We start from the raw sequence: 26,803 nt of genomic DNA, 5'->3' as shown, positions 1-26,803 counted from the left end.
ATCGTCGATCACGTGACTATCACACGCTCTCGCGGGTCCAACGGCCAGTCCTGCACACGTGCGTTGAGGAAAGCCGTGCGCAACGTCGTTGTCTTCCACGCACGTGCAGCCAACGGGAGGTGACAGTTCTTCCGATTCCGATAGCCCCAATGTTGAACCAACACAGGCGACGCCATCAGGCGATGAGCGAAGACGCCAGACCACTCTGACGAAACTCTTCTCCATGGGCAGGGTCCAGACGGAAGACTCCAACAACAGTGATGATGATGAAATCAGCTCAATCTTTGTAAAGCTAGCTGAGAAGGTGTTTGTGATCCCAGCGACCTCGGCTCCAGCGGAGCGATCGTTTTCAAAAGCTGGCCTGACAGTCACGAAGCTGAGATCTCGACTGACGGGTGACCATGTCGATCAGCTTGTGTTCTTAAACACCAACATGGGCCTGGAGCTGTAGACGTTATTTTGTGTTCTTTTTTCGCAAATTTTCATGGCGTTTTTTCGTGTTTTCTAGCGAATTTTCATGGCGTTTCTTTCAATAAAATCACATTTTGCAGTGTGGTGAATAGTTGTGATATTCGAAATCGAAATTCGGAAATCGAAAAAAATTAAATTTCGAATATTAAAATAATCGAAATTGAACACCCTTAGGCTTAATAAGGATTGATTCCAGCTAAAACCTATCAGCAAATGAAAACATTTCAAATGAATCATTTTTAACTTGTTGTTTCAAGATGCTTAAGTTTTTGATGAGCAGTCAATCTTAGATTTCAATGTAAAAACATTGGTGTTTTCTTATTAGGAAGGAAAAATTAATTTTGTTCAGTTTTTCAAGCAAACCTGACAAATAATATAATTTCAAAAGCCAGATGTCATTATGAAAATGGTGGACAAAGTCTAAATGTTTTCTGTTAAAAAAATCACGACTTTATTTTCCACATTAATGGCTTTTTTGAAGTTTTGGCTTTTGAAAGCCACCTTACAACAACCAATATAGAGGTTCAGTTCAGTTTATTTTTTGTTTTGTTGGCGAAAAAGAAAGACACAAAAAGCAAAAACACAATAAACACAAACAATTCGCACAACAAGGATGGCAGCAAAAGACCAAAAGGTCACCAAAGTCAGCTGCCACCCAAACATTTAAACAAAATACCCAAAATTAAGAACATTAACACATATAGCACAATACCAGCACTTCACATAATACATTAACAGTGGAATAACACAGGGCAACATAAAAAAACTGTGTAGAGAAATAAGTGGATGATACGTTTCAGGAGTGATCATTGTACAAATTCTTTAATAAACATTTATATTTAAATTTAAAAACATTGTAAGACTTTTCTTTTATTTCTTTTGGTACTTGATTCCATAGTTTCACTCCATTAAAACATAGCATCTTCTTACCAGAGTTTGACGTTGTAGAAGGCAAATATAAATCATTCTTTTGGTTCTGACGGGTTTTATGATGGTGAATTTCGTTTACAAAAATAAAGCAGCCAGCAAAGGCCCGGGGCAGCATTTTGTGCACATATTTGTACATAAATTTTGCAGTCTCTCATTTAATAATATCGTCAATTCTAAGCACATTAAATTGGAGATAAACAACAGTTGTATTTGTTGACCTCGGCAAAAATAAGCAGGATTGAATGAACTTGTTTTGTAACACTTGTAGTGGAGCAAGCGGTGTCCGACGTTTTCTTCGTAAACAGTTCTTCGTAAAGCAATTCTTCGTAAGCAATTTTTCGTAAAACAATTCTTCGTAAAGTTAATTCTTTGTAAAACAATTCTTCCCAAAGCATTTATTCGTGCATGCAATGGAGATTTGATGTATACGAAGAAATGCTTTACAAAAAATTCTTTTACGGATTTCATTTCACCAACAACTGTTTACGAACAATTGTTTTACGAAGAATTGCTTTACGAAGAATTGTTTACAAAGAATTCGCCTATAACCGGAGCAAGCAATGTAGAGTTTGCTCTTCCCCAAGTTATAATCGAGTATTGGATCTTGGATTGAAACAAAGCATAATATAAAGCTTGTAATATTGTTAAAGGGGCAATGTATCTCAGCTTAAATGCTATGCCGCAGACCTTTGCAAGCTGCTTTCTAAGATTAATAATATGACTATCCCATGTCAATCGCTCATCCAAAGTTACACCTAGATAGTTTATACATTTCTTCCTTTCGATAGATCGGCCACTGATGGACAAACCAAAATTTTCTGCTGCACTTTTTTTGTTGCAGAGGATCATATAAGTAGTTTTACTATAATTTAATGAAAGTTTATTGGATTTCATCCACACATCAATTTTTCCTATTTCTCTATTAACATTTTTTTTGAGAGATGACAGGCATTTATCTGACATATGAAAGTTTGAGTCATCAGCAAAAAGTGTAGTTGAAAAAGAAGATGCATTTGGAAGATCATTTACATAAAGAAGAAAAAGCAAGGGACCAAGGATTGACCCCTGTGGGACACCACATTTAACAACATTGAAATTAGAATTCTTACCGTTAATTTTTGTACTTTGCATTCTATTTGTTAGATAAGATGTTAAAACGTTTAAAAACTTGCCACGAAAGCCATAATGGTGAAGTTTTTTTAAAAGTATGCCATGATCAACTGTATCGAAAGCTTTACTTAAATCAACAAAAACCGAGCATGTGTATTTGTGATCATTCAAGTTAGAAAGTAAATCATCATAAATTTTTGTCAATGCTAAGCTTGTTGAATCATTTTCACGAAAACCATGTTGAGCTGGGGTTAAAATATTATATTTGTCAATAAAATTCATCATCCGTTTATATAAAAAAATTTCGAAAATTTTGGTAAAAGTTGGCAATAAAGAAATTGGTCGCAAATCTGTAAAGTGTAAAGGTGAACTAACTTTTGGTACAGGTATTATCAGACTCTTTTTGAGTACATCAGGAAAGATTTCTTGCAAAACACATTTATTCAGTACTTTTGTTAAAAAAGGGCATATAATTACAGGTGCACGGTCGTTTGGTCGACAGACATTTGGTCGACAGGACGTTTGGTCGACAGGACGTTAGGTCGACAGAACGATTTATTTTAGGGTTAGGGTTAGAGTCAGGGTTAGATTAGGGTTATGGTTAGTTAACTAATCCTAACCCTAAAATAAATCGTTCTGTCGACCTAACGTCCTGTCGACCAAACGTCCTGTCGACCAAACGTCCTGTCGACCAAATGTCTGTCGACCAAACGTCCTGTCGACCAAATGACCGGGTACCTAATTACATTAGCCATTTTGATAAATTTAGAAGGTATTTCAAAAATGCCTGAAGCTTTATTTGCTTTGAGGCTCCTTATAGCAATCAGATACTTCTAGTTCTATCTCGTTTATATCAGGAAAGCCAAAAAAAAAACATTTTCTGTTTAACATGAATGATTCAAAATTTACATTTGAATTTGGAATTTTAGCTGCCATTGAAGTACCAATATTTGTGAAGTAAATATTTAATAAATTAACGAATTCAATAGAATCTGTTTTATAGCTTTTATCATTTATAGTCATAGTTGAAGGAAGCTTTTTATTATTCGAATTTCTTTTCCCCTCCATCATCTCATGAATGATCTTCCATGTTTTCTTGGAGTCACTTTTTGTTTCTTCAAACTTTTTTTTATAATGTTGATTTTTCAGTGATTGTTTCAAATGATTCAGCTTATTGCAATATGCTTTGTATTTCCTCTTTGCTGATTCATTTTTATTTTTTATCCAATATCTAAATAGTCTGTTTTTTGTTTTAATAGATTTATGAATGCCTTTTGTTATCCATGGTTTGTTAGAGAGCTTAATTTCAGTTCTCGACATGTTTCTAAGTGGTGCATGTTTATCTAGTGTTACTTGAAATCGCATAATAAAAGAGTGCATCAAGTTGTCTGCATCATCACAATCAGTATGTACTTCATTCAAATTAGACTCTAAATCGCATAAGAAGCTGTCAAGACAAAAGTTTTTTAAGCTTTGAATGTTTTTGGTGGGTGAATTACACACTACATTTTTATTTTTAACACATAAGAAAATAGGTAAATGATCAGAAATGTCATGTAAGCAAATGCCATAGGCATTTTAGTTACAAGTTATGTTTGTGTAGATGTGATCTAGTAGGCTTGGATTAGATTCTCCACAAAATCTAGTTGCACTTGTTATTAATGACTGGCAGCCTGCAGCTTCAAGGGCTTCTTTATAATTTAATACTGCAGGAGACCTTGCAGCCTTTAACAAGTCAATATTTATATCTCCACAAATTATGTATTTACATCGAGAGTTTTCTAATTTGTTTAAAGAATCAACTATTTTGTCTTTGAATGCAGAAAAAGTGTAACTAGGATGACGATATATGACTCCTACAATAATACTTGGTGAGTTTTTTTGCACAATTTCCACCCAAAGATTTTCACAATTGGGTAAATCAATCAAAAGGTCTTTTCGCTCATTAAATATATTGCCTTGTTTTAACTAAAGTACAACACCACCAGCACTGCTACAAGAAACCTTATGTAGCATGACATAGCCTGGTAAAAAATAATTAGGGAACGAGTTAGGACCAATTTTTGTTTCTGAAATGGCAAGAATATCAGGAGAATGATTGACAAGTTGAATAACAACAACGTGGTTAGGTGGTACAACAACGTGCGGAGCCACCTTCGAAAGGGGAACCTTGAGGCGGTCAATGTTCAAAATAAGAGTACGTGCAAGCCGTCATCAAGCCCCATTGAAATCTATTGACATCCAACCCTTGCAAAAAGGGAACAAAAAATATAAAATTTACATTGTTACGAAGCATTGTACATAAAACGTAACAATCCACCTTAGAACAGACAATTAGTATGCTTGCAGCTCAAAACATTTTCTGGACATTTGACCAAAGGTGAAGACCAGTTGCAGTTCCTTTTGCAGCTTGTGTCTCAGCATCGCAAACGCTTTCCTCAAGCATCAAAGAACACCTTAATTGGGCAACAGTGAGTGGTTGGTAGCCATAAAATCCTTGTTTTAAACAGCTAACACCTATTTTGTCATAGTGGGGGGACCCAATATGACCTAAGACCTTGTGTGAACTTTGGCAATAACCAACAGACTTATAGGCTTACTATTGTACAGCAATAATACAACTTTAGAACACATAACAAAATTTAACATGAAAATCGAAAATTTGAAAATTCACTTTATAGTACTATTACTCTTAGCCAAATCATAGAGCTCACTTTGCTGATTAAAATGAACCCAAACACTTGTATGTTAGCATGAACCGTTTTCGAAACACAGCCATTTTAAGTTTAGGCTTTTATGACAAAATCGCCAAAAACTTTAGGGGGCTTGGGGCACCCCTAAACATTAATATTTTTCAAAAACATTTTACGCAAGTTATTTTTTCTGGAAATGGAAACTTTTGGCAGGGTAGCCCATATCATTTTCAAAAATTGATTTTTTTGAACCACCCTAGGGAACAAAGGATGTAAAATTTACATTGTTACGAAGCACTGTACATAAAACAGACTGGTAATTCTGTAAATCCAACGATTGAATATTATTCAATATTCAGACATTGAATCAACATAAATACAAACTGTTAGGTTAATTGGGTTGTTTGAACAAATCGAATGGCTTTTGTAAAGGTTTCTCAGGTATAATTAAATTAGCCTAACAGTTTGTACAATAGAACTTGGATAACTCGTCAGTCGTCACCCCAGGGGGAACAGAAAAAGTGACGACTTACGCGAACTGACGACCAATGCAAACAGCTAAATTTTGTCATTGTTTCGCATTGCATTAATTTCATGGTGCTCTGCAACCTAATTAAATGCGATAGTGGTAAAGTGAGACGAAGAGGAAAGCGAGAAAAGAATTTAATTACGGTACACAATAAAGTAACAAATCCCCTTCTTTGAATTTGGTTACAATTTCATACTTAGCTTGTAAGTTTAAAAACCACTTTAACTTTCTCTTCGACATCCAGCGTTGCTGCAACTTTTGTTTACATGCAACAGTATTGTCGCAAATGAACCACGCACGTGCTGAACAGCGCTTCTCTTATCGGCAACAGAGCACGTGCGTCGTGCGTGCACACCCGCAATCGACCTTCACCAGACCAACATACTCCACGCATGTGCGTCTGGCCCGATAGAGTGTGTGCGTGCACACGTCTTAGCGCAGTAATTTCTTCTCGAAAGAGTGTAAATGCTACATCAGCAATCAGCATTTGGGTGGATGACAACATAGACGAATTTTACGTCCCAGGGGAAGAAAAACAGTGACGACATAATCGAATTGACGAACTATGCGATGACTACTTAACCGAACTTGATTGTGAACAAAAGAGAGGCATTCTGCCGGGACCTAGCAATCATTGACGACTTCGGCAAACTGACGAGTTTTCCAACGGCGAGTTATCCAAGTTCTACTGTATTTACAATTTATTCAATCGTTGGATTTACAGAAGGCGTGGTTGGATTTTAAAAAAATTGCCGAATAAGAAACTCGCCGAATTGGACTCGCCAAAACGGGCCATTACGATTATGTCATTGAGCTTGCGCTAATGCGCTAGTCAGATGTACTGTGCAATTTTTTGTTTTTTCTTGAGATTTAATAAACCATTATATTTTATTCAGATGTAGTTAAATTGTATATAATATGTTATTCCTGAAGATGACATCTTGTGTTATATAAATGTAATAAACTTGAATATGCGTTCTACTGGTGTAAATTAAGCTAAAATATCACACGATGTGTCGAGTGACAATCTGCGATCTTTTATACATCGTGTGATACTGACAGTTTAGCTGAATTTACACCAGTAGAACGCATCATGTTATTTAACTAAATGCTTGGTGAACATCCTCATTCAATTTTCAAACTTGAATATTTAAGTTAATAACGTTGCTCGGCTTTGCATGCCTATGGTTCACCATATAAATTTACAAAATATGAGTATCGAGTGAGCAACTCTTAATTAAGTTAATAATTTCACAGCATCTTGCACAACAGCATTTAGATGAGGTTTACTAGCTATAAGTTTGGTGTTTGGAGGTTTGGTGAGCGGAGGAAGAGGAAGGGGGCGCCCGAAAACAAGATGGCTTGACACGATTGTAAATGACAGTGGCATGGGAGTGCATGAATTGAAGGAGGCTGTGTGGGATTGAGAGATGTGGAGAAAGATAACGTATAGAGTGACCGAGAGTCGTAAACGACTGAACGGATGATGATGATGACTAGCTATAAAGATCTCTCAATGAATGATAGCCAACAATGGGTAAAAGTAATATGTGCATGACTCACATATTGCACTCTTGCATGAAACCCAGCTGTATATCCTGTCATTGCAGCGCTGCAGCAGCTCCCTCAATACAGGGTCATCAATAGTTAATGTTACAAGAGATCCAATTCAAAAACTGGCAAAGGAGGCGAACGTGGAACCATGTTCACAGTTCTCAAGAAAGATTTGAACATGAGCCCATTCAAACACATGAAGAAACAGTTGCTAAATGCCTTTACCATCGAGAAACGTCTCTCCAGAACCAGAACTCTGCTCTCACGCATTGAAGGAGGAGGCACGCTGCCAAATCTTGTGTTCAGCAATGAGAAGAAACTTGATGTCAAGCATCATTTTAACAGTCAGAATGATCGTGTTTGGTCAAGAGATGGTGACGTGGAACCCCAGGTACCGGGTAGTCATTCGGAGACAAGGGGCGGCATCAGTGATGGTATGGGCCGCACCACCGCAGTCAACGAATTAGGAAGGAGTCCATTGATTTTTGTGGACCAAGGAGTGAAATTGAACCAAGAAAACTACCAAAATGATATTCTTGAGGGTTCATTGTTGCCTTGGGCAAAGAAACACTTCAAAAAACGTAATTGGTCATTCCAACAAGATTCTGACCCTTCACATGGAGCTAAGAGAACGCAAAACTGGCTTTCAGCTTCAATGTGCCGTTCTTTATTTCGAAGGAAGAATGGCCTCCTTCACCCCCAGACCTGAACCCCTTAGACTTTGGCATCTGGTCTTACCTGGAGAGCAAGGTTTCGACTAAACAAAACCAAAGTTTGGAAGCACTGAAGGCTAATCTGAAAAAGAATGAGCTAAAATACCTCAAAGAGTTATTCGTGACTCTTGCAGGTCCTTTTCGAAGCGTCTCCGACTTGTTATCGACGTAAATGGTGGACACTAGAGTGTTTCATTTGCTCCCTTTATTTGAATTTTGTTCTGTCCCTAAGTTAATTCCGTTTTATTTTGGAAAAAAATAACCTGGAAATAATTTTTAATTTCATGGCCCCCCGTTTACTCCTTCCACCGCGACTCCGAAATTTCTGCCTACTCCAATCGCCATAACTCAAAAACCACTTTATAGACATGGGTTGTTGGGTATCAAAGTTATTGGCATACCCCACTTTAATTCAAAAATGCTGCCAAAATAACAATCTGAGCAAAAAAACATTGTTTTTCATTTTTGCACAACATAAGAAAAGCAATATGTTTCTCGGCAGCCGATTTGTAGCAAGAATTGACAGCGATATATATTTTTTTTTTGTCCTACTTAATGAGCGTTAGCTGTTGCTGTGTGATTCATGTCCCACTTGTTCATGATTCATGTCCCACTTGTGTTGTCGTCATTGAATTTTTATCCTCCAGGACGGAAAAACATCATTGAAGCACAGCACATAGTAGGCAATTTTTGCAGCACTCGCTTTGGAGTTGCCTGTAATACACTGTTTCCAGTGACTTACATTAGTATGACTGGAATTTTTTTTAACTACGCATTACTGGATGGAGGCAATCATTTTGACCTTTCTTGCACAAGAAAACAGCAGCACAGTGGTTTCAGTAGCTGTAATTAATGTAAACACTCTTTGGTGCGAAGACCAATGCGCTAAGCACAACCCACCACCTTGCTGCCTGCTTAATGGAGGTTGTGTGAGTGTGAGCCCCTGCTGTGCTATTACTTATTGTGATGTCCTATTACTTCATAGATGGTTTTTGATAATGTTGTGTCATGTGATTAATTTTGGTGTTGTGTCAGTTGCCACTTATGTTTGGTTGTTCACATCGTATGTTTGGCTATTCAATATTCATGCCAACTGCTTTTCTTATGTTGTGCAAAAATGAAAAAAAATTTTTTTTTGCTCAGATTGTTATTTTGGCAGCATTTTTGAATTAAAGTGGGGTATGCCAATAACTTTGATACCCAACAACCCATGTTTATCTAAAGTGGTTTTTGAGTTATGGCGATTGGAGTAGGCAGAAATTTCGGAGTCGCTGTGAGGGGAGGTAAACGGGAGGCCATAAAATTAAAAATTATTTTAAGGTTATTTTTTTCCCAAATGGAACAGAATAAACTTAGGGACAGATCAAAATTCAAATAAAGGGAGCAAATGAAACACCCTAGTGCAGTGGTTCCCAACTCATGGGTTGCGACCCAAAGTTGGGTCGCCTGATAATTTTTTTGGGTTGCTTGTTTTTCAGGCATATTGTATCTTGGGCGAAAAAAAATAACAATAAAAAAATTTTAAAACGTGAAGAGTTCGATCACAAAACTGGAAAATATAAACACAAGTCATGAAGCGTTTCATGTCGAGACATCGGAAAGCTTTGTAGCATGATCGTATAATAGTGCAAGAAGTTTTAACAATTTTAGCTTTTATTATTATTATTAAATGTAAACCTAACAAAAATTTCAGTCTCAAACATAAATTAATTTGACAAAGTTACGGGATATATATTGTAACGTGCACTATATGTCACGAACGCTATGTCGGACAAACTATGACAAAGTTTTCCACACGTTGGACCACGCATAGTCTGGTGTGGTAAAACGCATCAAAGACAAAGCCCCAATTGCTGTATGGACTTATTGCTTTCTCCACAGAGAGGCCTTTGCTGCAAAAAAGCTGTCTCAAGAGCAGCACGAAGTGTTGAATGATGTGAAGTGTGTAAACTTCATCAAAACAAGTCCACTAAATCGGCATTTGTTTTCGTCTTTGTGGATTCTGATTATTATCAAGCATTGCTGTTGCACACAGAAGTGCGATATTTGTCACGAGGTCGTGTCCTGAAGCGAGTTTGTAATTTGCGAGAGGAGATTGATATCTTCCTGAGGCAACAGAACTGTGTGAGATTAACCGAGAAGTTTTTGCAAGAAGATTTCAAGGCAAAAGTTGCTTACCTTGCCGTTAGGCTATATTTGACTCTCTGAATTCTCTAAATTTATATATGCATGGCAACGGTTTTACGGTGATTGATCGCGCCGCAAAAGTTTCTGCTTAACACAAAAAACTCATATTCTGGAAAAGTTATGTCACCAGAGATGAGTACGATATATTTCCTCAGCTAACGCAATATATCTGTGGCAATGAAGTTGATATTATGCAAACGATAATAATAATTAGACACCTGAAACAGTTTGCCAAAAAGTTTGCGCGCTACTATGGAGAATCTCTAACACGTAATAACCAAAATGATTGGATAATTGATCCATTTGTTGGAAAAGATTTGCCTCAACTTTCCATCCATGTTGCAGAACAGTTTATGGACATAACGACAGAAGTAGCAAACCGTATTTCTTTTGCGTCCTTCAAAGACAAATACCCCAAAGATTCTGTAAACATCCACTTTTGGGCTTCCATGTACAAAGTGTATCCCACAGTTTCACAATTGGGGATTCAAAAACAGATTCCATTTGCAACAACTTGGCTTTGTAAGATTGAATTTAGCGCCATGTGTGTATTGAAAACTGAACAACGAAACCGGCTGAAAGTTAAAGCCGACATGCGGCTATGCCTAAGCAAAATAACGCCTCGATTTCAAAAACTCACTGACAGCAAGCCAGCACAGCTATCTCATTAGTGATTTGATAAACATATTATTTTCGAAAAAAGTTGCTACTTTTGTAGTGCTGTTTGTTTGCAACACAATCTTGTATGGCTTTTAAAATATTACGACAATTTGCTTGGGTCGCAAGATTTTACCAAACTAAAAAAAATTTAAAAATGGGTCGCCTGAAAAACGAGTTGGGAACCACTGCCCTAGTGGACACATAGAGTAAAACTTGTTTTTCCTAAATAGGCTACTTATTAGGGTGCATCATCTCCCCCCTTTTTTTTAAACTGGTTTCGCAACATTGAGAAGTGTGTTCCACTTCAGGAAAAATTCAGCCAAAAAATGTTTTTTCGTTCAGGGACTCCCCCTTCCACTAGCGCTTGGCCCCCCCAAGTTGCGGATAGAAAAATCGCCATAACTCCAAAACGAAAATATTTAAACATAAAGTGTTTGGTATTAAATTCATTGTAACTATATGATTTGATCCAAATTTGGTAAATAAAATATATTTTACAAAAAAACAAAAATTTCGTTGAAAACGTTCAAGTTGGACTCCCCTTTTAAAGCCTTATTCAAGGCTACTCTATGAGATAAAGAGTTATGGATCCGTCTCTTTTTAAAGATTTAGTCAAGTTTGGTACCATCAATCAATTATTCAGTCCTCGAAATTAAACCAAACTGCTTGGTGTGCCTTTCAATCCTAAAATAGAGCAATCAATTGGGAGCATCATAGCTGATTTCACTACTGAATTATTGGATGCATGGAACTGTACTGTTGATGGTGCTATCAGCATGGTATTGACACTACATCAACAAACACTGGCCTTTGGTCTGGAGGTTGTGCTGAATTGCAACAGAAATTGAAGAAGTCATTGCTATGGTGTGCAATGTGCATGCAGAAAACATGTTGGAGAACTAATCGTAGGTAATGCGTTTGAAGCACTGAGTATTGAAACATCTCGATTGCCTGAAATAACTATGTTTGTTCACTTTCGTACTCACTTCAACATTATTTCTCAAGACCTCATCTCTTTCCCACCTTATTTAGATAGTCTACATAAGCTACAAGTGCTTGTCAATCAGTGAATCTGTAGCTCTTGCAACCCAGTTGCTTACAAAAAATGATGAAAGATATTTTCCTCAAGAAGACTACAGAGAACTATTGAAGCTGTGTCTATTTAGTTTCAACTATCCATTGCCATGCAAGAAGCCATTTAAATTTAAACAGCCAGGAGCTATTCACAAAGCTCAGAAGTTGGCTAAAGTTATTTATGTCATAAAGTTATCACTATTGTCTGGAAGGGCTGAAGTGAAGAAGTAATGGATGCTGCTAATCCCAAGAACACTTGATTCCGCAGCCAAAGGAAACTAATAAGTTGAAAATGTTTGCAACGTTCCTCCTATATGTGTATGTGTCATGGTGGTTTCGTTGCAGTTCAGGAGTTTCTGCACCATGGGCAGACCTGAAGTTAATGAAAACTTTACATTTGTTTGAGAAGATTGATCCCATTGTAGCTTCTAGTGCTTTGAAGAAGCTGAATCTCCACCTCTGGTACTTAACTGAGGAAATGATTCCTCTTTCTCTGTTTGATTACCGTGTTCCAGAGGAAACAAAAAGAGGAATTGTTACTGCTTTGTTAAAAATGCTAGCAGCTGATGGTTCAATTCAGGAACCTCTGAAAATAAAAGTTAAAGGAAAGCTTTCCAGGCACAATTGATGCCAACACTTCACTGATTGATTTGATTGGTAAAGATTTCTGGTATCTCTTTAAGCTGTTAAAAGTACGCCCAATGTTTTTTGAAAAAAACGTTAGAGTGGGAACAAGATAGTCAGTATAAACTGGCCAAATCAAAAGCAGAAATGTTAACGGTTATAAATGGCTGCTCCGAGCGTGATGTCAAACTGGCCACAGATTTTCGATCATCAGCTCAAAATATTCAAAACTTTGAAAGCATTCTTCAGGTGGTTCAACAAAGCAAATCTAAGAGACCAAACTTGCGACAAAAACCATAGACTGTTGCATTACATCCATCTAACAAGCTTGCAACTCCACTTTCAAAAGTGGCCTTTGATTATGGGACAAAATCTGAGTTCTGTGCGTAACTACGGTATATCGCGACAAATTTTCAAATACCCATGAAATGTAATTATTTAAAACAGCTTTACTACAAATACTACCCCGTTTGCCTGAAGAATCTATTCTAGCGACTACTCCCGAAGGGAGCTAGACGAAAACGTTCGTTGGACCCCCCTTTTTAAAGCCGTTTTCAAGGCTATTCTATGAGACAAAGTCTGCCTTTTTTTAAAGTTTTATTGAATATTATTATAATTATTTGTAATGAAACAGAATTCACTTTAGGCTTATTGATATTTTTAGTTCATTCATTGATATTATTATAATATTTGCGAGGGAACATGCATAAAACGAACAGTGCATTATCATTTCATAGCTATTTTTTTAGATGTATTCGAGTGAACAGTGTCTACTGAATAGCAAAAAAATTGTTTCTTTGTAAAATATGTTTTATTCACCAAATTTGAATTAAATCATATAGTTGCCATGAATTTAATACCAAACACTTTATGTCTAAGTATTTTAGTTTTGGAGTTATGGCGATTTTTCTGTCCGCAATTTGAGGGGGTCAGGCGCTAGTGGAAGGGGAGTCCCTGAGCGAAAAAAAAATTTTTGGCTGAATTTTTCCTGAAGTGGAACACACTTCTCAATGTTACAAAACCAGTTTCAAAAAAAAGGGGGAGACGATGCACCCTAAGAGTTATTTGACAATATTATTATATATATGTTTATTAGGCAAAAATTGTCTACCATTTGTTAAATACAGTTGTTTGAAGTTATAACGTTAATTATTGATGGCCCTGTACACTACAGTTGTACACATACCAACATAGTTATTCTAAAATAGCTTCACCTCCATGAAAAAATTGTTCAAGAGGGCTCACTCCCCAGTTTAAGAACAACTGCTCTATACAATTCCGAACACATGTATTCAAAAATAAGTATAGTCCATGTACGAGTTTGCAACCATTGTTTCAAGGACCTTTAAAATTGTATTCGTTAGCTAAAAGATATTTTTATACTCATAAGCATGTAATAATTTGGTGGTATTGTTGTGTGGGGTCTGCTACTATTCAGTGAGTCCGATTCGGTTAGTCCGATTCGGTGAGTTCCTAACCTCTAACCCTAAAACGGCAATGATAATTAGGTTACGGTACCCGATAATTTAAAAAAAAAATGAAAAAATCCCCCGTTAAGGGATCGGACTCACCGAAACGGGCCATTCCGTGTTGTGTGTATTACAATAGCACATTTTGTGACTGCTTTTAAATAGCCTACCAAATTGCATCCATGTACCACTTTATTCTGGTAATCATGCACAAGACAAGCTGAATAATAAAATGACCGTAAAAACATGCGCTAAATAATTCGATGATAGCAACAACACACAGACCCTGATAAAAGAACTTTTTTTGATACATAAAGCTTGATGGTCAGAATGCCATTTTTTATTTATTTTAATGATGGAACAACCTCCAGCTCTGGTCAAACTCCAGCCACTATTTTCAACTCCAGCTCCAGACCAGAGGTGATACTGGTTCCGGCCCGGAGCCGAAAGTGTGTGTGCCAACTATGTGTAAGGTTGTGGTCAAGTCCATGACCTTGGATAAATATAATTTTATGTTTTATTGTAGTAACAGGGCTGCGATTTTTGCCTTTTTCGGTGACGAGGTCACTCGACACGCGCCATCACTATTCGACAAACGCCGTGCCTTACAAAAAAAAAAACGAAAAAAAAGGAAAATAAAAAGGTTAAAAAAACTGAGAGAGGACTAAACGTCGTCAGGTCGAGGAACAATCGGGGGGGGGGGGGGCATCACTTGATGCAATCATAAGAGTGCTGACTTACGTAAACTTTCTTGCGCCAGGTACTTCAAAGCAAGGTCTAAATGTGACGCTTCACACGAGAAACTCCCAAGGCGTCAGCGCCGCCATTTTGAACGCTGCGGGAGAATGCTTTGATCGAAGTTCCAACGCCTGGCATCAAACATTTCGCCACACACGTTTTGTGCTATTCGACACAACGGGTTTCTTTTATAGATAAAATAACCGAAGTAGGCTACTTTAATTGTCAACGTGTTTGCAAGTTTGTATTTATGTCTGACTTATGCACTTATTGTTCCAAGCTTGCAGAAATGTTTTGCAATGTGAATAAGGAATAGTAGACAGATAAACACGGTTGCAACTTGACTTCCATCCACTAAAAGGGTTTCTGTGATTACGTAATGGGTGTTTTCGCTTTTGCATTCACAAAAGCACACAACCCAGCTGGCAAAACCCGTCGTTTTTACATTGATTCAATGTCTGCAGACGTTGAATCGAAAAACCGAGAAGCGAAAAATATACTAGAGTAGTCTATCACGAGTCACGACCGCACTGTTTGATTTGCAGTGATGTACCAAAAGTAGCGATACGCACGCTGTTACGTTAAATAACTCAGGGAGAAAAGTAAGTTAATTTTGGGTTGATTCAACGTTCGAGTCAGCACAAATCTATTTAATTTTCCTGGCGGGTTACATTGCGTACCCAGACAGCAAAAATCATCATTTTTGCATTGATTCAACGTCTACAGACGTGAAGTCAATGCAAAAATAACGAATTTTGCTGCCTGCGTAACAATGCCCAAGAAGAAATTTACGTTTGTTTTACATTAATTCGACATCTTGCGACTTTGAATTATCATAAAATAACGTTAATTGTTCAATCAGGTACCGGTAACAAATTAATATCTCACTGCGAGACGATTGCCTCGATTTACGTTTGTAAACACTAACATAATTTAGGCACAATTGAGAAACCGCAAGCAAACACGAATCTGTTTGATAAAGAACTAGCTGTCAGAATCGGAATCATAAGACGCTGTATGGGAGGATGAGGTTGTCGCGTCATCACTGAAATACTTGAAGACGCAAAACTGCCCGTTCATGAACGCGCAATGCCATATGATCAGAATCATTATTTTTCTTTTCTGCCGAAGAACCGTTTATCTAATTTCGTATTACTTTTTTAACTTGACCTTGTAGCTTTTCTAATTCCGATTTGTTTCCGTCATAAAATTCTTTACAAATTTTGCAAAATACCACACTAACTTTTCCTTCTGTTTGATAATCTATAGCAGGTAAATTTCACTTTTTAACTGTTCTTCTTTCACGATGATTTATATTCGCCAACGACACCGGTAAACAATAAGCATTCGATGAAAGAATAACATTTGCGTAACAATTAGGCCAGTATTCATAAGGTGGCAAACTTTTTACAGTTCACAAGAGCATTGTCAGCGCATAAAATAGCTTTCGTGATGCTCTGGGTTACCGCCGTGTGACACGCGATGAAGAAGCGCATAAAATTTCGTTTGATTAAACATTAAAGCATACGGCAATTGTTGCAGCAATCTAAGGTGTGTTGATTTGGCGACGGCAATGTTTTTGCCGTCGTAGACAGTAGATGGAATCACTCAACCAGCGTGCGATTAAAAACAGTAAGTGACTCTGATACCACACAACTTGTGCGGTAACTCGCGTCCAAACGCTTATAATCTGACTCTTGTGACGTCATTAAACTATTCGACAAACAAGCGTAGAATTTTTGGTCGTTCGACAAGAAAGAAAAAATCGCAGCCCTGTGTAGTAATGCAAGAATATTACACATGTTGGCTGTCACATTGGTCTTAAATGTATATGTAAGAAAGTCAACATAACTTGAAATTAAAAAAATTAACTAATCAAACCTTCAAAGCAATGCTTCTTGTCATGATGGCCAGTTACAAAGCTAACACGGTGCCCTTTTGATTGTAAAGCAAGAGCAGCATCAACAACCAACCTCTCTGCACCTCCTATTCCAAGATCCGGATGCACAAACACGACTTGCATTCTGTTACTCACCATTACAACACCAGTGCTGCTTACATTTCATCACAAGTGGACCTGATCAAAAACACAGCCGTTACGGTATGTGATGTCCCCTAAATTGGGTTCAGCCAATCCACCATAAAACAAAATAAAGGGTAAAAAGCTGACTGAAAAAGGAAAGCTTTCAAATGAATTTTCACCAATTATTTTTGCTACAAAACATCCAAACAGCGCAGACAAAAGAAACATATCATCGACTGGGGCTACAACAACCCAAGAAGCGAATAGCGATAGAGAGTTTCTCCCTGACTGGGCCTCTACAAACTGTCTGACCCTCCTATTTAATGTAAATCCTACTCAATCCGCTCCGATAGTTAAGTTGATTAGAGCATGTCTGCGTGAACAAAGAAGCTTCAAGATCCAACGGCACTTGTTTGACTTTTCAAGCCCACACCATGCTCTCCATTCAGCACCAAATTGATGGAATAATTCTGTGCCAACAACATTTCAACAATCGGAAACTTCACTGTCAATCTAGGTGACCAAGCCAGCGTCAGTGGTTCAGACCCTCTACAAGCAGGGCAGGATTTAGCTGATGGGGGACACAGCGCACTTTTAGATCGGGGGGCCCCCGAGCAATAATTTTTTTAGCGCCTACGACGCAAAAAAACACCTCTACGTCCAGCGTTTTTTTTAAGGTTTGGTTTGGGTGACTGCTAAGTAGTTTTAAGAGACCGCAAGTGTTTCATTTAAATACCAAAAAATAGCCATATTTGCTTAAACGAATTATTAAACGCACAGCTTAAATGAATTATTCGACAAGGGACAGCTTAAATGATTGTGACAGCGACCAAACAGCCTGCCCAACACGGCCGCCAAACAAGTTTGCTGCACAATCAAACAAAGTGTGCTTGTTGGCTTCTGCTTGTTATGTTTCCACACGTAAAAACTGATCATTATGCGCCATAAATCAGAAATAAACATTGACGAGTATCGAAGGTGCACTTTTTTTGTGAATAACTCTTTGATTCAGCTGTTAGCTGTACCTCCACTTATTCTTTTTTCCGGACGTGAACTATTGATCGTAGGCTATATTCGTATTATCGACAAGACATAGCGAGAAACAACCATTACTTTTCTACTGTAGTTGCAAGTCCAAACTTTGGGAAACCGCTGGAGAAATTTGGGGGACCGTTTCGGTCTCCAAAACACCTTAAAAAAAACACTGTCTACGTCTACAGTAGCATTAATCCACCAAGGATGTCGAACCTTTCATTATGGGGGGCCGCATTGTCACTTAAAATAATTCAATGGGCCGCAGAACCTATTACATTTCAAGAAAAACGGGTACATAAAGTAACAATTCAAAACCATTAATTTCATATTTGAAAATAGGAACAAATAACACACACATAGAGATGGGGGGCCGCATTGTCACTTAAAATAATTCAATGGGCCGCAGAACCTATTACATTTCAAGAAAAACGGGTACATAAAGTAACAATTCAAAACCATTAATTTCATATTTGAAAATAGGAACAAATAACACACACATACAAATAACACACACAAGGGGCCCCCCATAAATCCGCGCCTGCTCGCAACAATATGTGCTGCCCCACATGCACAATAATTTTCTGGACAAACTAACTAATTTATTAAATTCATTACATGAAGGCAGTGCATAGCGTTCTTTTTTTTAAATTAAATTTTGACGATCATGGACACTTTCATCCTTGCCACCCAACATTACAAGGAGCACATCTACATGATGAGCAAGATATGCATTTCTTTGAAGATCCTTAACCTAATAGCAACCTCCCGAACATTATTTCTTGAAAACCACTTCACTCGTTCAACAATATTAAAAAGTTCGTTGAATCATCAATAGACCTAATCTTGTTTGATTTGAAACCAGCTGGAAAACAAACTTTATTCTATATTGTGCTAGTGAGTAGTGTAGGCAACTCAAAGCAAATGATGGGCTTTCTTGTGACGTATAAAAACAGATTAGCCTATTTGGCACCCAAGCGTCAACCACTGTAAATGGTTTAATCCGCCCCTATAGCTCAGTTGGTTAGCGCGTAACTTCGTGAACGAAGAAGCTTCAAGATCAAGCGATGCTGGTTCGACTTTCGAGGTGTGCGCTTGAGCAACACATTCTAATAACTGCTCTCCATTCAGCGGCACCGGAATTATTTCTCGGCAACAACACTTCAATAATCGGAAACTTCACTTTGTCAATCTCGGTAACCGGCTCTGCGTCAAAAGCCTCTACAAGTATGTGAAACTACCAGGAATAACCTATCAGGGCTTTGTTAGTTCGAGGATAAAGATTCAAAACCAATCACCAACCTAGCCTTGGGCTACTTTGTTTTTATACGTCACAAGAAAGCCCATCATTTGCTTTGAATTGCTTACGTTAGCAGAATATGCAATAAACTTTGTTTTTCAGCTGGTTTCAAATCAAACAAGATTAGGTCTATTGATGGATCAACAAACTTTTTAATATTGTTGAACGAGCGATGTGGTTTTCAAGAAATAATGTTCAGGAGGTTTCTAATAGGCTAAGCATCTTCAAAGAAATGCATATCTTGCTCATCATGTAGATGTGTTCCTTGTAATGTTGGGTGACAAAGATGAAAGTGTCCATGATCGTCCAGCAGTGAATAAAATACTTTAGTTTTGTGTTACTCTACAACAAGCAGTTGGACGACCATATGACTATAAAATGCCCACATGGTTATGTAGAGCTCTAAAAAGGGCCATTTCTGCCTGATAGGGTTTTCAGATCCTCAAAAGATCTCTGTTAATGACACCACAACCCTCAAACTTGATTTGACAGAAACAAAGTTTCCAAGTATTACAAATAATCATGTTTTATAAAAATATTCTGATTGGTTTGGATGTCAGAAGCATTCAAAAATTGAAAAAAACACCTTTACGGGGCAAAATATTAGGATTTTAGTGACCCACCTAATAGGCCTACCCATGCATCCAGAAATGTTGTTTTTTATTGTTGAATTGTATAGTAGCCTATAGTTTATAATGACCTAGCATAGCATTATTAGTTTTCCAAATTACGTTTTGCAATAGAAGTTGTGATGCACTGAAAATAGCAAAATTTGCTATACGCTACCCCACAAGTCAAAAATGAGGGTGGTTCTCGAAATTTAAATGACCGCCATGGACAAACCCTTTGAGATATTGATCTAAAACTTGGGATTCTTTCATTTGGTAGTCTAAGGCATATTATGACAACTTTTCACCAAATCTGAGAGGTATCATATTCGAGATATCTTTATATTGCCTGTTTTCATGTGAAATGACCCTATTTCTCGTTTTTTCAGGCTCAATGTGGACCCGGTAGAGTTCATCCAAATTTGGTAACATTTTACACAATAGATTTTTTCCAGAGGTAGCACAACTTTAATATACTGCCATGAGAAAATTTTTTCATGAGGGGGGCTTGATGCACCCTAACTCACACTTCAGATGAAGCATTCGACTCCAGTAATACAGAAAGCAAAGTGCTCTTGTAAGGCAGGATAAGTAAATGGTTGTAGGCAATCTATAATGCTAAATATTTCTTTCTATGTCATGTGAAAGTTTGGAGGGGTGATATTAAATTGTAATGTAGTTGCAAACTAGTCTTTTTACACTTTTGAGGATTATTGTTTTATTAACCATATAATTGCTACTGCTGCTTGTAGCATAAGCCATTTGATATTACAGCTAAGCCTATATGCGGTTTATGTATAGCCCACCTACTGTAGTAATATGAAGCAGTTTATGCTACTAACATGGATAACTAAAACTAGGCCTACCGCTACCACGTTTGGTTATATAGCCTAGTAAAATTATATACTTTGTTGTGTTACTGTGCATAAACTTTTGTTTGGTATTAATTTGCATTTCTTTGTGTTGCAGACTTGGTGCATTGCTATACAAGATGCATCATTTTCACATTCGTGATGTAAAAATGATTCCAGGAGCTTTATCCTGCACCAGCACAGAGCAATAGTGGCACAAACCAAGAGGCGACGCCATTTTTGCAGAACCAGTCACAAATTACATTTTTACAAAAGCGGAGATCGTCCGGACCAAACGGAGAGTGAAAAGCACCATCACATCACACAGATCCGATGCCAGATGCAATGACCTTAAACGTCCCTTGCTTGAAAGCGAAATTGAAGCCTTTGCAGCATGCTCTGCTTCAAATGCACCATTTTCCTACCTTTTGAAACATCATGATGCATCAAATGAAGACATGCTTGTAGTACATGGGCTTACAGGAAGCACATCGTCGGCTGCGTAGCCGAGTGGTGAGAACGTCTGCGCGACGTTCGAAAGGACGTGGATTCGACACCGCTCCAGAGCACGCGGCTGTGTCTCGGCAAAAACACTTAGTGGCAAGCCAAAATAAAGGAAGCAGCTGACTCGAAGACTATATGTCACCGGTACCTCTAAATACCCATTGTCAGGCATTGTCGGGCATTGTCAGGCATTGTCTGTTTTTTAGGGGGTTGTGGAGCATTTCTAGGGGTTGTCGAGCATTTTCAGGGGTTGTCAGGCATTGTAGAGTAGCTACTTTCAGGCATTGTTGGGAATTTCCAGGCATTGTCGATCATTATCAGTGGTTGACAGGATTGATAGTCATTATAGAACATTTTCAGGCATTGTCAAGCATTTTCGAGGGTAGTCGAGCATTTTCAGGGGTTGTCGAGCATTTTCAGGGGTTGTCAGGCATTGTGGAGTAGCTACTTTCAGGCATTGTTGGGAATTTCCAGGCATTGTCTAGGATTTCCAGGCATTGTCGATCATTATCAGTGGTTGACAGGATTGTTAGTCATTATAGAACATTTTCAGGCATTGTCGAACATTTTCAAGGGTAGTCGAGCATTTTCAGGGGTTGTCAGGCATTGTAGAGTAGATACTTTCAGGCATTGTTGACAATTTCCAAGCAGCATTGTTTAGGATTTCCAGGCATTGTCCATCATTATCAGTGATTGACAGAATTGTTAGTCATTATAGAACATTTTCAGGCATTGTCGAACATTTTCAGGGGTTGTCGAGCATTTTCAGGGGTTGTCAGGCATTGTAGAGTAGCTACTTTCAGGCATTGTTGATAATTTCCAGGCATTGTCTAGGATTTCCGGGCATTGTCGATCATTATCAGTGGTTGACAGGTTTGTTAGTCATTATAGAACATTTTCAGGCATTGTCAAACATTTTCAGGGGTTGTCGAGCATTTGCAGGGGTTTTCAGGCATTGTAGAGTAGCTACTTACTAGGAAATGCCCAACAATGCCTGAAAGTAGCTACTCTACAATGCCTGACAACCCCTGAAAATGCTCGACAACCCCTAGAAATGCTCCACAACCCCCCGAAAAGCCGACAATGCCTGACAATGGGTATTTAGAGGTACCCATATGTCACTTCGCTGCTTCCTGTCGTCTGTTGTATTGCATCTGTGATCGCAGTGTAACTTACCGTACATGTTATCGCAATGGGCGCAAATAAAAACAAGATTATTATTATTATTACATGCTCTTGAGGAGGTAACAATTTCGCAGTCTCAATCAGTTTTATGGCACAATAGCCGAAAACGACAACTAACCTCCTCAAATTTTGGACATTTTATTAAGCGGAAGACTACTTCCTTTTTAAGATCAATTTTTAAACCACCAATGCTATACCATGTTCCAGCTGTTCGCCACGGTTTGACAAAGGAGAAGCATGCAGTTCGGTTATATCACGAAGAGATGAAAAAACAACTAAACAGAGACGTAGAGATTTTTGACAGCGGCCTAATAGTCAATCCTGGGTTAAATTTTTTTTAGGCTTCCCCAGATGGTAAAGTGTTTGAAAAGTACGAAACCGGGAAAAATTTTGGACTCTTGGAAGTGAAGTGTGAATTTAAATATAGAAACAACTGTGTACAAGAGGCAGCTCTTAATGATGACTTTTGTCTCCATTTCGTTGTTGATGAACTAAAACTGAAAAGTACACACAACTACTTCTATCAAATTCATGGGAAAATAGCCCTCAGTGGTCTGCCTTGGTGTGACTTAGTTGTCTATACTTCAAAGTCTTTATTTATTGAGCGAATACACTTCGATATAATGTTCTGGACTGCAAAAATGGTACTACCTTCCCTTGCAAACTTTTATTTTAGTTTTGCGTTACCATATTTGGCTGAATAATTGTTTTTATGGTAGGGTATAATGGGGTAATTCCGGACATGGGGTAATTCCGGACAGCCTGGGGTAATTCCTGTTCTAATCGTATTATCAGTTTATTTTATTTCAAAACAGAAGTATAAAGAATAAATGCACACGTAAATACAAAATAACAAAGTAGGTAAACAACACAACGCAAACAAAATACATTAATGTGTTCATAAAGTGACTTCCGCAGTCAGAGGATAAAAAAACATTCAAACACAATCTTTTTCAGAGTGAGCAAAATGTTCCTTTTTTACATACATATAATTTAGCTTTCGAGCGCCAAATGTGGTGAAAAACTGAAAAAATAAAGTTTCTGTGCTGTCCGGAATTACCTGTAACGGTAAGGCTACGGGGAAATTCTGTTTTTTGCATTAAAGGTGTGCATGTCCGGAATTACCCCACAGACAGGGTAATTCCGGACAGTTAGGCACTGGAAATGTAGGCCTCATCTTGTGGCCATCTTAAAATAATTTTAGAAAATTGCTGTAGCATACTATTAACATATGTGTGAATGTCTTAAATTTGCATTGGGGTCGATTTAAAAGCAACACGTGAGCAATGGTAATCCGAAAACGGAAATTCTGTCCGGAATTACCCCGTTATGCCCTAACCTATTTTGTGTTCATGACTTAAAAATAAATCAGAAAGATGGTGTTAAACTGGTTTTAATATAAACGAAACAATCTGTGCAGTGTGCAATACTGTAGTTTGTCTAGACCAGTGGTTCTTAACCTGGGCGCTACCGCCCCCTAGTGGGCGCTGTTAACTTTTAGAGGGGCGGAAATATTCAGGGGGCGTTATAGGGGGCGCTACATTCAGAAGGTGTAACGATATTTTCCTCACTGCAAATTTGCTTTAGTAGTTCTGCTGGGGGTACGAGAATCCACCGAGGATGAGGAGCTATATACACTTATACAGTATAGAGATTGTGTTTAACAAGGGAAGTAGTGATTCTCTCTCAGAGCATTCTATGTTGGCCTATACAGCACAATGCACAACACCATCTGACAAGCGTGGACGTCGGATGGTGTTGTGCATGGCCTTTGTTGTTGATAATGGGTATTGTTTCCCTTTCCTTGTAGTAAGTAAATGGCATTTTGTGGTCAGCTTTTGGCAGGGACAGCGGGCAGGCAGTGCAAGCAAAGTTGAAACCATAAGGACTGGTCATAATAATAGTCAGTCAATAATGGTTATTAGTGTAACTCTTACTAACTACTAAAAAATCAGCAGAGATGTGCCTTAAGACTTTTAAGTTAAGAGCCTTAAGGCACATCTGTGCTGATTTTTTAGTATTAAAACTAACATAGGCTTAAACTAGTTTTTTCTTACTAACTAATAACTAATTACTACTGGCTGTAGTCTTGGAAGAAAATGTCATTAGTAGGCTACAGCCCTTATATTATGGTGGGCGCCAGACTATGGAAATCTCTGAAAAGGGGCGCTGGGGAAAAAAAGGTTAAGAACCACTGGTCTAGACTTTCAGCGCAAGCTTCAACCCGTCACGGTCTGTTGGTTTACCGTGGAATCCCTCTATTTGCTGGAATTTGAGAATTTCTCTGGGTGATTTTCCGTTTGTGGCCGTGCTAACTACTGATATATAGCCTACTACATAATTTTTCATTCAGGCACGTTTTAAACCTTTCAAGGTTTTGCCACCTTTTCCCGTTCATTAACGTGCTGGTAGGTCTACATCGATTTTTCTAGTTAGTATCTTTTTTGTCCCGGACGCGTTAATGACGAAAAATAAAATGATTGATTGATTGATGTGACCGTATTTGCCGAACGAAGCATTACATTTTTGCTCTCAACAAGTTAGTTATACCATCATCATCATTTTCAGCCTGTGAGAGCCCACTGCAGAGCGTAAGCCTTCCTCTTTTCATGCCAATTTAAATGATTATGTGCTAGTTGGTACCAATTGGTTGTATTGCATTGTTTGTCAATGTCGTCCCTCCATCTTACTTTTGGTTTTCCTTTCTTTCTTTAGGTTTCTCGTGGTGTCCATGTTGTTAATTTTTTAGTCCATTTATTGTCCTGATATCTTGCTATATGACCTGCCCAGGACCGTTTTAGTTTCCTGATTGTGTTCAATATATCTCGTAATTTCGTTTGATTTCTGATCCATTTGGCAGTCTTTTTATCTCGCCATGTTAAACCCATCATGATTCGTTCATGTGCTCTCTGCATAGTTCTTAGTTTAAGTGTTAATTTGTTTGTAAGGTTCCAAGTTTCTGCACCATATGTAGCGGTTAGAAGGATGCATTGATCGTAGACTTGTTTCTTGAGAGAAAGAGGCAGTTTTGACTTAAATAGATGCAGAACTTGCTCTTCCGAAGGCTTGCCATCCAAGTGATATTCTCCTTTTGATTTCATCTTCTTTATTGGAGTTGGTTGTAATTTTTTGGCCAAGATATATATAGTGATCAACTTTTTCGATAGTCGCTCCGTCCAAAAGAATATTGCTGTCGATGTCTGCCAGTTTGTTAAACATAACTTTCGTTTTGTTAAAGTTCATATGAAGGCCAATCTTTTTGCTTTCTGTATTGAGTTCACTTAGCATTGCTTGTAGTTGTTTAGGTTGCTCAGATATAAGGATGATGTCATCAGCAAAACGAAAATGGTTTATGTATTCACCATCAATTTTGATTCCTTTTTCTTCCCAGTTAAGTTGCTTAAAAATTTCTTATAAGTTTGCTGTAAAAAGTTTTGGAGATATCGTGTAACCTTGACGTAGGCTATCATTATCAATCTTACAAAAACAGCTGAAAAGTATAGAGAAGTAAAGCCTAACAATGGTTTAAAACTGTCAACAGAAACTTTAAACCTTATGAAGAAGCGTAGAGATCTCAAGCAACCAATATCAGCAAGGAACAAAATCGGAAAAGCTGAACTTGACAAACTCATCAGCATCTAGCAAACAAAATTAGTTTACGCTAATGTATGCGCTGACGCCGCCAACGTTTTTTACAAGTTACGTTGACGCATACGGCGTATGGTTTTTCGAACGTTTGCGTTTGCGCTGACGGCGTCAATATTTTTTGTATGCGCGTACATCACTGCAAGTTTGTAGTGATGATGTACAGTCATGTGTGTCCAATTTGGTGATTGCGAATTAAACTTGGTGCACGGACTATTTTGTGCTGATAGTAAGATCATCTGTGAGACCAGGGAGATCAATCAGAGAGATATTCCGATGAGCGCATACATTCAGTGTTTCCCATTTGACATTTCTTGTAGTAGCATGACAACAGCACAACATAAAACTGTTAAATAAATGGAAAATCGCAAATACTGCATGTTTTTTTCAAGCGGCTTAGAGGACCCTCCACATATGGTCGTAGGACCCTCACTTGCGGGTCGTATGAACCACTTTGGAGGACGATACATTTTTTGCTCTAGGGACTTCCGCTTCCACCGGAACATGCTTAAAATCCATGAAAGTATGAAGACCGTATGTAGGAAAGTATACGTAAACTTTGAGACGAATTTTAGACACAAAACAAAAATATAGGAGAGTTTGTAAAAATCGGCTCGTAGGTCCCGCCCTTCCCCTACGGGGTCGAGTCTTCATCCGGGGCTAAAACATCGACGGTACATGCTTCAAGGTCGTTGCAGAACACGTCGAAGCTTGTCCCATCCTTAGATTGAGTCACTAAACTGCGTAACGCCCGCCTAGAGCGTTATTTCCCGGTGACGCTTCTATATGGACCCTGGAGGGTTGTGGATTTCTTCCTGTAGAGAACTCCCTATGGTCCAGTTGGGGAGTCTGTTGCTGGGTGTGGCCTCCCGTTGTGGCGGGGCCTGGGGAAAAGTCGTCATT

At 38.2% G+C, this 26,803-nt stretch overlaps 1 protein-coding gene across 2 annotated transcripts in view; it reads right to left on the bottom strand.

Moving 5' to 3' along the window:
* The window catches only part of LOC145778175 (alpha-1,3/1,6-mannosyltransferase ALG2-like), a 44,999-nt gene extending 28,176 nt beyond the window's left edge, over window positions 1-16,823 (bottom strand). For both annotated transcript variants that reach the window (XM_082589609.1, XM_082589610.1), the window contains exon 1: window positions 16,634-16,823. In XM_082589609.1, coding sequence (XP_082445735.1) covers window positions 16,634-16,790 — 157 coding nt within the window. In that variant the 5' untranslated portion in view covers window positions 16,791-16,823. The remainder of the gene's footprint in view (window positions 1-16,633) is intronic.
* Window positions 16,824-26,803: the final 9,980 nt, after the last annotated feature.

The sequence above is a fragment of the Aplidium turbinatum genome, chromosome 10 (genome assembly GCF_918807975.1).
Source record: "Aplidium turbinatum chromosome 10, kaAplTurb1.1, whole genome shotgun sequence".
NCBI classification, from domain to species: Eukaryota; Metazoa; Chordata; class Ascidiacea; order Aplousobranchia; family Polyclinidae; genus Aplidium; species Aplidium turbinatum.
This window is presented reverse-complemented; position numbering and strand designations above follow the sequence as displayed.